At 45.2% G+C, this 11,697-nt stretch overlaps 1 protein-coding gene across 4 annotated transcripts; it reads right to left on the bottom strand.

Annotated features, from left to right (window-relative positions):
• Positions 1-1,277: 1,277 nt before the first annotated feature.
• On the bottom strand, positions 1,278-11,638 carry PRR3 (proline rich 3). 4 transcript variants are annotated; one of them, XM_014481889.2, is made up of 4 exons: positions 11,354-11,620; positions 10,606-10,668; positions 7,999-8,289; positions 1,303-7,720 (listed from the first exon to the last, which is right to left on the bottom strand). In XM_014481889.2, the coding sequence occupies exons 1-4, from the start codon at positions 11,472-11,474 to the stop codon at positions 7,614-7,616; spliced, it is 582 nt and encodes a 193-aa protein (XP_014337375.1). In that variant the 5' UTR covers positions 11,475-11,620; the 3' UTR covers positions 1,303-7,613. The 4 variants fall into 4 exon arrangements, with proteins under 4 accessions (XP_070217365.1, XP_005906997.1, XP_014337375.1 ...); XM_005906934.2 differs by having other exon boundaries at positions 1,306-7,720; positions 11,372-11,620; XM_005906935.3 differs by lacking the exon at positions 10,606-10,668 and having other exon boundaries at positions 1,302-7,720; positions 11,372-11,620.
• Positions 11,639-11,697: the final 59 nt, after the last annotated feature.

Genomic DNA, 11,697 nt, shown 5'->3' with positions numbered 1-11,697 from the left:
GTCCATCACCAACTCCCAGAGTCCACCCAAACCCATGTCCATCGAGTAGGTGATGCCATCCAACCATCTCATCCTCTGTCGTCCCCTTCCCCTCCTGCCCTCAATCTTTCCCAGCATCAGGGTCTTTTCCAATGAGTCAGCTCTTTGCATCAGGTGGCCAAAGTATTGGAGTTTCAGTTTCACCATCAGTCCTTCCAATGAACACCCAGGACTGATCTCCTTTAGGATGGACTGGTTGGATCTCCTTGCAATTCAAGGGACTCCCAAGAGTCTTCTCCAACACCACAGTTCAAAAGCATCAATTCTTCGGTGCTCAGCTTTCTTTATAGTCCAACTCTCACATCCATACATGACCACTGGAAAAACCATAGCCTTGACTAGACAGACCTTTGTTTCCAAAGTAATGTCTCTGCTTTTTAATGTGCTGTCTAGGTTGGTCATAACTTTCCTTCCAAGGAGTAAGCGTCTTTTAATTTCATGGCTTCAATCACCATCTGCAGTGATTTTGGAGCCCAGAAAAATAAAGTCAGCCACTGTTTCCCCATCTATTTGCCATGAAGTGATGGGACCGTATGCCATGATCTTAAATCACCACCAAAATCAATATTTGGGACACTTCGAATTCTACCACTAAATAGGTGTGGGACCAAAGTGCTCCCATAGCTCTGCCAGCTCCCTTCTCTCCTTAAACTGCTACAGTCTTGCTTTTGTCCTCACCATTCCCTGGCAAGGTCACCACTCTTGCCAAGGTCAATGGATTGGGGCCAGTTCTCTGTCTTTATCCTACTCACTTCTCAGCATCACTTGATACAGATGGCCACTCCCTTCTCCTTTTGCTTTCTTCAGAGGCACTACTGTTTCCAAATTTCCTTTCCTGGCTACTCCCTTTTCTCTTTTCCTGGCTTCTCCTCCTGAAGTCTAAATATTGCAGTGCCTCCAGGCTCAACTGTCTTTTGTCTAGACTTATTACACATCCCTGTGTTGGGAAGATCCCCTTGAGGAGGAAAATGGCAACCCTCTCCAGTATTCATGCCTGAAAAATGCCATGGACAGAAGCACCTGGCAAGCTACAGTCCAAAGGGTCACAAAGAGTTGGATACAACTGAGCGACTAAGCACACACACATGCACATAACTTTAAATATCATCCAAAACTGATGAAAATCCCAAATCTCTCTTTTTGGCTCAAATTTCTGCCCTAAACTCATGAATCCAACTGTTTATTGGACATCCTCCTGAGATCTCTTATGCTGCTGCTGCTGCTGCTGCTAAGTCGCTTCAGTCGTGTCCGACTCTGTGCGACCCCATAGATGGCAGCCCACCAGAGATCTCTTATAGCTATCTCAAATTAATATGCACAAAACTGAGCTTTTACTTTTTTAATTTTTAAAAATAATTTTATTTATTTTGGCTGCACTGGCTCTTTGTTGCTGTGTGAGGGCTTTCTCTAGTTGTGGCGAGTTGGGGCTACTCTTCCTGGTCGTGCACAGGTTTCTCATCGCGATGGCTTCTCTTGCTGTGCAGCACAGGCTCTGGGGCACACGGGCTTCTGTAGTATGGCTCACAGGCTCTAAAGTGCAGGCTCAGTAGTTGTGGGGACTCGGTAGTTGTGGTGCATGGGCTTAGTTGCCCTGTCGCATGTGGGATCCTCCTGGACTAGGGAGCAAACTCCTACATTGTCCAACGGATTCTTAAGCACTGGACCACCAGGGAAGTCCCTGAGCTCTTATGTTTATTCTGCAAGGCTGTATCTTTCCCAGGTTTCCCCATGTCAAGAAATCACACTATCTTCCATCTAGTTACTGAGGCCAAAACGAAAAGGTCATCTTCTCTCCATTCCCGCTCTTCATCAGCAAGCCATGTCTGCCTCAGGCGTCATTCATTCAAAAGTATACTGAGTGCACAGTATGTGCCAGGCACTCTTTTAGGCCTTCGGGATATCACTGAATAAAATGAAGGTCTCTGCTTACATTTCTAGCAGAGGAGTTACTGCTATGTTAAAATATACATCAAGGTAAAAAGTATCAGGAAGGCAGGTTTCAGCACTAAATAGACTTCATGAGGCCTCAGTGATGCGAAATTCAAGCAAATTCTTGAAGACAGTGAGAGCTCTGGCCACAAGGACTTCCAGAAGAGCATTCTGGCAGAAGGAACAGCTAAGTGTGGTGCCTTGTAGAAGCAGTGTGCTTGCTGGAGAGGCACATGGAAAAGGAAAGCAGGCTGTGAACTGGAAAGGGGTTTTTAGATCATTGGGTTTCTACTCTTGACTAAAATGGAAATCATTACAAGGTTCTGAGCAGAGGAGTGACCTGACTTGACCTATATTTTAAAAGGATGACTTTGGGTTCACACTGACGGAGGGGCATGAGATGGGAGAAATGGCAGAAGCAGAGTGACCTCTTGGAGGCGGTGAAGATTCAAACCAGGGTGATAGTAGTGGAGGTAGTGAAAATGGCTGGTTTCTGAATATATTTGACAAAAAGAGCCAGCAGGCTTTGTTAATGAACTAGACATCAGGTGTGACCAAAAAAAAAAAAAAAAAAAACTAAGGATGACCTCAAGACTTCTGGTGTGAACTAGAAAGAGATGCTATCAACTGAGACTTTAAAACATATCCCAAATCTTCCTACTTCTCTCCACCTCTGCATCGTCTCTTTCCTCTGGACCACCAAAGTGGCCTCCTACCTGTTCTCCTGCTGTCATTCTCCTTCTCTAGTTTATCCTTCCAACCTACAGTTAATGGTAGTTTTAAAACATAAATCATTTTCCCAGAACACTCTGGGACTTCCAGAGCGGTCGGGGTCGGTGCATGTACATGCAGAATGATCCAGTGGTTAAGAATCCACTTTTCATGCAGGGAACTCCAGTTTGAACCTTGGTCAGGGAACTAAGATTCCACATGTTGAAAGGCTACCAAGCCCACAACAAAGAGCCAGCACAGCCCACCCCCTCCACACACACACAATCCAAACGCTTTGCCGTAGCTCTGTATCATTTAGCCCCTGCTGAACTTCCTGGTCTCATCTCCCAGTCTAGACCCACTGGCCTTCTATTTCTACTTCAAATCCCTCAAACTCACTATTGCCTCGGGGCCTTGGCCCTTGCTGTTCCCTATTGCCTGGAATGCACTTCCTCAGGATATTCATATGGTTGCTTCCTCACTTAATTTCTGCCTCTATTCACAGACTATCTCCTCTAAGAACCACTACCTATTGTAGTATTGACCTCTTTTCCACCTGTCACTCTCCAACCTCTCCTTTCACTTTGTCCTCAAAGTATTTCTTAAAATTATATACGTATTTATTGTCTACCATCTTCACCAGACTATAAACACCATATGGGCAGAAATGTTGCCTTTTTCACTGATATATCCCCAGCTCCTAAAACAGTGCCTGGCTCAGAGTAGGCACTAAGTATTCATTAGATGAACATGAGGCTTAAATAAGACAATACATATTGGGAACTTAGCATGGTACCTGGCGCAGGGCTAGCAACCAGACAATGACACATTCTAAGATCTCACCCCGCCTCTCTGGCCATTCCTCCTCGTCAGGTCATTCTTGTCCTTCTCTTGGCCGTTGAATGTCGCTGTCCTCTAGGCTAAGTCCTGGGCCCTCTCCTATTCCCATTTGACACTCTCCTCCAGATGATTTCAGCTACAGATTCTTCAGTAAGGTCTATCCTAACCACCACTGGCTCCCAACCATGATTCTCTATATAGTGCCCCATTTATATTCTTTTTTATCATTAACCACAACCTGTAATTACTCATTTGTTTACTTTTGAGGAACAGTGCCTGACAACTGGAAACTGGCCTGACCCTGGAATGTAGGCCTTGGTGTTGCTAAGAGCTGGTCTGGCCCTCACATCTAGGCCATGGTGCTCTCGCACTGGTCATAAACTCACAGAACACCCAAGTCAGGCAAGGCCAACCTGTGACTGTGATGAAGTAAGATAAAGTCCATCATCTTGTCTAATCGAAGACAAAAACAAGGTTACTGTGGAAACCATAAATTCTGAACAAGTACCTCTCAGCTAAAATGAGGAGTGGCTGCTTTTTTTTTTTTTTTTGCTGATTACAGCTTCAGCCATATTTCATCTCTTCCCTCAACAGGAGACTTTGTATCTGCAGGTTCCACATATTCAGATTCAAGCAACCTAGAATTAAAATATTAGGAGAGAAAATTAACTCCAGAAAGTTCCAAAAAACAAAACTAAATTTGCTGCACATTTGCAACTATTCACATAGCATTTACATTGAATTTATAACCATCTACATGACATTTACATTATTTTTGGTATTATAAATCATCTAGAGATGACAAAGTATAGGAGAGGATGTGTGCAGGTTTCACGCAGATATTATACCATTTTAGCCAAGAGACTTGAGCATCCTTGGATGTTGGCACATAAAGGGGTCCAGGAACCAGTGCCCCATATACCCTGAGAGACAACAGTATTAAAGTGGTATTAAGATATGCAATCATAGAGTTGTCCCCACTTCCTGGGAGTGCTCAGTCTAGATCCCCCTCTTCCTTGAATCTTCCCCCAAATCACCTAACACAAACCTTAATCCTGTCATTTTTAATTCTTTTATAAGATCTCTGCAGTTAAACTGTTTAACTAGAGGTGGTTCCTGTTTGGTCCTTGGCTGGTGGACACTGACACTTTTACTGTCCCATTCTCTATCTCTAGCCCTAATTCTAGCAGGGAGGGGCTGGCAGAGGATGTTTGCCCTACCCTAATGTTTTCACCTGCTGAAGGGCCAAGAGTTTGCTGGTTAGTACCTGGCTGCCTGGATAAAGAGTACTCTTCAAGCCTCGCTGGAGCTGAGTATTATAGGCCACAGGACATATCGACTTATGGCCAATGACATAGAAGTTAGAGAGCTGAATGTTAGCTTGGAGGTAATTTCCTCTGCCTTTCCTCCATCCTGAGGCTTGGAACATGGATAAGTGAGCTAGAGCTTCATTTCAGACTGTGAATAGGAGGATTTGGCCCCAAGAACCATGGTGCTGAGAAGTGGGGGGAGCAAGGGTTCTGAATGAATACCTGAGGGCCTGGTGGCATGACTGTCATACATGCTTTGCACTGTCTTTTGATTTGTGAGAAAAATAAACTATGTTGCTTTAAGACTAATTTTGGTTTCTGTTACAACTGAACTTAAAACTGATACACTGGGCCATCACAGGTGCTTAATATTTACAAAGTGAATGAATGTACCGATGCTCATAGCTTCAGCCACTACCCAAATGCAGATAACTTAGATTAATGTCTCCAGTTTTAATCTGAGTACCAAATCTGTATATCCAACTACTTATTTTGTCTCTCTCCTTGGATGTCTTAAAAAGCAGCTCAGATTTAACCATTCCAAAAGCAAGTTGGTGGCCTTTGACCTGTTTCTTCCACTAACTTTCTTTTCGAACAGCACTTGGTTACGCAAGCCAACAACCCTCAAAATCTAAAATACTTTCATTTTGACCTATTTCCAAATGTCCACTTTTCTTTCATTCTGCTACCCAAGTCCATACCAACAACTCAGACTACTCAACTTGCTAATGCCATTTCCAAGCTGGTCAGCTCCATACAAAGGCATCTTTTTGTAAAACCAATCTATGATACTCACCTGCCTAAAAAGGCAGGTATCACAGGCCCTTCAAAGGCTTGTCTTAGGAGGGAGGAGGGTTCAGGATGGGGAACACATGTATACTTGTGGCGGATTCATTTAGATATTTGTCAAAACCAATACAATATTGTAAAAAAATATTTAAAAAGTTAAAAAAAAACAAAACCAAAGGCTTGTCTTATGACCCACATCCTTATATCCTGCACGGCCCTGAGTGCTAGCTCCTCTTCCTTCTCCCTGACTTCCCACTCTTCCCATCTCCTCTTAACAACACCTCTGCCTGGATTCTGCTCTCCCACCTCGCCTCCTGCTTGTCCTCAGAGCTTGTCTCAGCTGTCACCTCCCCAGACTCCAGTTATTACGTATTCCCCCACGTCTCGCTTCTTCACTTTTGACAGGTACTTTACACATATTTGTGACTTGACGAACGTGTCTCCTCTTGTAGATTTTAAATTCATTGATTTTGGCTCTCCATTATCTTTACAGTGTCTCGTATGCTGCCTGGCCCACAGGCACTCTACCAGTATTTGCTCAAAGATTGCTTTGTCACCTCCACTCTATAAATATAACCATAAACACAGGTAAAATGTTTAAAAATGACTCATGGATAGGCCATTCCTTTCTCCAACAAAACTTAGCCCTTGAATATAATGCAGCTGGTCTGGTTGATCTCTGCGGGGTAAGGGGACCCTGCTGGTTTCTTCAGACCGGGAGAAACATCTGTCAACATTCTAAATGAAGCATACACTGACTCCCAGCCTCCTCTGCACTTCGAGATGGCTGCAACACAGGGATTAAAGAAAATGCTTGTTTCCACTGCATTTATTACTAATATAAAAAAATGTTAAAAAAAATTCATTCTCAGTTCTCCAACGGCTCTCATCCCTCCCTCTTGCCCACACAACTCCTGACCCATTTCCTCAGGGCCAGTTCAAAACTGAACCTGTTCACTGCCGTTTTCACAGAAAACAACCAGTGCCAGGGATGCAGGGGAAGAAGGCTGGAAGAGGGCGACAGTACTGTCCGAGTTCCACCCGCTGGCCAGGTGGAGATTCACAGAATTCAAATGAAATGGCTGGTGGCCTCACAATGATGCAGTCTAACTAAAATGGGCTGGAGAGAGGAGAGGCCCATCTGAGCCTTTGGACGACATCGCTCGGGCCTGTGTCAATCCCGAGAAACCAACACGGGGAGGGTGAGACGACCAGGGAGGCGGTATTGTGAAGTTTCACAGTTCTACCTCGTTGGGAGGTGGGGAAAGTCTAGGGGGCACCAACGGCCCCACGCATTTTGGCGGAAAAACCTACGCTAGTGTTGGGAAGTCACGAAAATGCCAAGGACACTGAGAAAGGCTACGGGGGTTGGAGGCAGGGGAATGCAGAGTTTCACAAAGCACAGTGACCACAGACCACAGCGGTGGGGATCATGCTACTGACGCAGGAACTACCAGATCCAAGAGCGGGGAGCGTGGCCTCTCAGGGAGTGACTCTGCACCAGTCATCCGCACTTGGCCCCAGGTCAGCCAACCGGGTGAGCGTCACAGGGCCGCTGACCACGCTGGGGCAGGGGTGTCACACGAAAAGGACTTAAAAACAAGCAGCGAGGAGGGAATGGTAGGAAACTGCTCCAGGGCTCTCAGGAATCCAGGGCGATACCCAGGGCTGGGTGGACAGATGCACAAGAAACAGCACCAAAGAGGTTTCCTGTTCCGCAGTCAGCTGGCGAGGGGGGAAGAGGAGCCAGGAGGCAGTTGAATGGAGCAATGATGGTCCTGGAGACGTCTCTGGAGGCTGGATCAGAAGAGTGCACGCCGCACACCAGTCATGGAACACAACTCTGGACCCCCAGTGGGAGGGGGCGGTGAGGGGGTGGGCGTCACTGACTGGGGGTGGCGCGAGCAACAGCCTCACAGTGGCCAGCACAGGGCCGTAGGGGAGAACGTGGCCGCCAGGCCGGGGACCCCTTCCAGTCTGGGTGGGGAGGCGGCCTCACAGCGGAGGCCCGTTGACGCCCGGGTGGTAGAAGGCACAGAGGTCCTCGTATCGACAGTGGCCCTTTTTGGCGAAGTGTCGGCAGACGGGGCGGTCAGATTTGTCTGTGAACAAGCGAAAATCGGGCAGTTTAAAATGTAAGAACGAACATATCTAACAAAAAGCAGAGATAGAGAAGGCGGTCAGACTTCCTGCTTGCTACCATTTCCAGGTATTATGGAATGACAGTCTTTCTTGTGGGAGAAAACACATTCAGGGCTACTCCTACTTCAAAAGGACAAAGGACAACCCAAAGCACAAGAGCCACGGGGATTCTAGGCATGAGGTCGCTCTGGGAGTGATGGGTATTAAATGTGTGCAGGCATAAAAAAATGGACCTCACCTTCCATAACCTGGGGTCCATCCTTGGGTGGGCAGGTATTCTTGATAAGAGACCAGCTTTTGAGCCTTCGAGGATTTCTCTGTTCTTTGTGAAAGCCTCCCCTGGAGGGACCCCCGTGGCCTGGTCCAGGAAAAGGAGGCTCGGCATTGACCCCCCACCAACCACGACCATATGGGCCAGACCTGGGGCCTAGGCCTCCCCGAATTGGGCCTCTGCCCCGGGGAGGAGGTGGGAGACTCAGCAGTGGTGGGATCATTGGTCCCCTTGATCCCGGAGGACCTCTGTGAAAAGCTGAAGAGACAGACAGACAGAGACAGAGACAGAGAGAGACACGGGAAGATGATCAATGACCAGATTAATACAGATAATGAAACCCTGATTTTGTTTTAAAAATGTTTTATTGAAGTACAATATATACACCAGAAATACACAATTTTAAGTGCACAACTCAATTATTACCAAGGTAAACACACCTATGTTCCACTAAGACAGGCTAGAGAAGGGACAGAGCCTTATTAGCCCTTCAGAAGCCCCACCTTCTTGTGCCCCTCCTCGCCTACTATCCCACCCTCCTCCCCCAAACAGCTGTCTTGACTTCTAGCACCATAGGTTAGTTTTTGAACTCTGTGCAAAGGAAATCATACAGTCTGCATTCTTTTCTGTCTGCATCCTTTGGTTCAACATAGTGTTTATGAGCTTCATCCAGGTTGCTCGTAGTAGGAGTTCCTTCATTTTCATTGCAGTGTAGTATTCTACCGCATGTACGCACAACTGATTTAGCCATTCTACTGATGGTGGACATGCTACTAGATTCCACGTTTTTGTTATCGTGTGGGGATATAACAAAAAAAATGCTGCTATGAACATTTTTATTTAAGTCTTCGGTACACACATGGATGTATTTCTGTTGAGTATATAAGTAGTAGAGGTATTATTGGATCCTTGAGTATATGTATGCTTATGTTTAAGAAATTCAGAACTTGGGTTGTTCCTATTCACACTCCCACCACCACCACAAACAAGCTGTTATTCCTTGACAACACTTGGTAAAGATCTTTTTCATTTTTGCCATTCTGGTGGGTGTGAAAAGCGGTCTTTTGTTTTGAAATTGTGATTGTAACTAACATAAAACTTGCCACTTTAGTACTTAAGTGTATATCTCTGTAGTGTTAAGTAAATTCATGTTGTTGGAAAACAGATCTCCAGAACTTTTCATCTTGCAGAATTGAAACTTAGTAGCTTCTAAACAACTCTTTCCCTCGCCTCCCCCCAGCTTCTGGCAACTACCATTCTACTTTCTGTTAGTATGAATTTAGTTACTTTATATACTTCAGATCAGTGGAACCATACAGCACTTTTTTTGTGTCACTGGCTTAGCCTCAAGGTTCATTGGTGCTGTGGCCTGCTACAGGACTTTCTTCTTTTGAGGGGCAGAATCATATTCCACTACATGATTATACCACATTTTGTTTATCCATTCATCCATCAATGGGCATCTGGTGGCTTCCATATCCTGTCTACTGTGCACAGTGCTGCTATGAACATGGGTGTGTGACTCCCTCTTCAAGATCGTGCTTTGCATTGTTCTGGGTGAACACCCAGAAGTGGAATTGCTGGATCACATAGTAGTTCTATTTTAATTTTTGACGAATCTCCATACTGTTTTCCACTGTGGTTTCACCACTTTACAATCCCATCAACAGTACACAAAGGGTTTGGTTTCCAAATTATATGCTTTTATCTTGCCCTTATTTGATGACTAATGATGCTGTGTTCTTGTTCATGTTTTTGGCCATTTAGATTTCAGTTTTTATTAGGTGGCTGTTCTAGTCTTTTGCCCACTTTTCTAACAGATTGTCAGAGAGTTTTTTTATATATTCAAGATTTTAACTCTTTATAAATTCAAGATTTTATTGGTTGTATTTGTTTCAAGTATCTTCTACTCTATGGCTTCCTATTAACTTCTTAATGGTGTGATTTGATTAATAGAAGTTCATATTTTCTAATGTAATTCACTTTATTTTTCCTTTATGCTTAGTGTGTTGCTTGTCTGTTTAAAAACTCTAATCTACTTTAAGACTATAAAATACATTTGTTTTCTAAAATTACTTCTTTACCCATGAATATCCAATTAACCTACCATGATTTGCTAAAAAGGCCATTATTTCAATTCCATCTTCAAGAATGAAATAACCATATGTGTGTGGGCCTGTTATTGGACTCTTTATGCCATTCTGTTAATTTATATGTCTATTTTTGGGCCAATACCACACTGTCATAACTGCTACAGCTTTAAAATAAGTCTTGATATTCAGAGTAAGCCCTTCCCCTTAAAAAATTGTCTTTGCAATTTCTCACCCTGATCCTTTGCATTTCAATACAATAATGTAGAATGCTTATTTCTACAAAAACATTGTAGGGATTATAAGTGGGAATGTAATGGATCTATGGGTTAATTTTGGAAGAACTGTCATTTTATAACATTGAGTTTTTCATTTAAGTACAGAATTCTTGATCTTTTTTTTTCTTAATCCCTTGTGGGTTTTAGTCCCTCCCTTGCTCCCTTTTCAGGACCCAATCAAAGGATCAGAGCCCCTTTCTTCTCACCTGACTTGGGGTCACCAGGCTTTCCATTGGCCATGGGGGGAGGGCCCAGAAGGCTGGGTGGTCCTAAGAGTAGACATGAAAATATGGTCATCAGAATGGACTAAAAAACTGATGATCCTGTTCTTATATGCTTTCCTTCTATTACTCATTTCTTAACCAGTAAAGCCAGATATATTTTCAACAGTGTTATGGGTTCTGACGCCCATCTATTTCCAAAGCATTTTCAGGATTTGCAACGTGGAGACTTAGCCCTGTCACGGCGTATAATGAGAAAACGATACCTACAAACTTTCTCTCTCCCTTACATTGTTGCTATCCAATAGATCCCAAGTGATTCCAGAGGTAAAACCAATCCCTCTCTTTAACTGGCCAATCAGATACTTCTCCCCTAACCCTACCCGCAAGGAGTTCACAGAAAGCTCTACTTCCACCTTCCCCATACAAGTGTGGTCACAAACTGTCATCCCAGTCATCGCAATCTGCAATTTCTCTAGGGCCCCTCTCCCCCTGACGTTTTGCGGCTGCGCACATAAGTTCTTTATCTCCTCTCCCTTCTTTAGAAAGGTTTAGAGGCCAGTTTGAAGTTGAAGATTCAAGTAAAAGAACTCATTTAGTGTTCCATCCCACACAGGCTTCTCCCCAAGCCCCCGCCCCAGCGCGTGCGCCCTTCCTCCCGTTAGAGCCCTCTCCCCCGCATCTTTTCAGCTTCTAACCCTTCGCCTCGACAGGCTGACAGGCATGTGCGCACCCCTCCAGGGCTCCTCACCGATGGGGCTCCCATCCTCCTCGTCTCCAGTCTCATCCCGCTCTGGCAGTGGGGGCTGCTGCTGCAGCTGCTGCTGCTGATTCTGCTTCTTTCGTTTCGGCATCGTGGTTGCGGCAATGGCTGCAGCGGGATTTGGAGGGCAGTGAGGAAGGGGCACGCTGGGATTCTGTTTCCGCTTCCGGGGGGCGCGGTGGACACTGAGGCTGAGGCTCCCGCCATTTCACTTCCGGAAGGCTGCGGGGAATCTTTGTGCGGCTCTTCTCGCATCAGCCGCCTCCCGCAGTCTCTGCCAGGCAGGGCAGCAATCTCAAACCTTTCCGTTGCTG

The sequence above is a fragment of the Bos mutus genome, chromosome 23 (genome assembly GCF_027580195.1).
Source record: "Bos mutus isolate GX-2022 chromosome 23, NWIPB_WYAK_1.1, whole genome shotgun sequence".
Lineage (NCBI taxonomy): Eukaryota > Metazoa > Chordata > Mammalia > Artiodactyla > Bovidae > Bos > Bos mutus.
The sequence above is the reverse complement of the archived record's forward strand: the minus strand, read 5'-3'. Positions and strand labels throughout refer to the sequence as shown.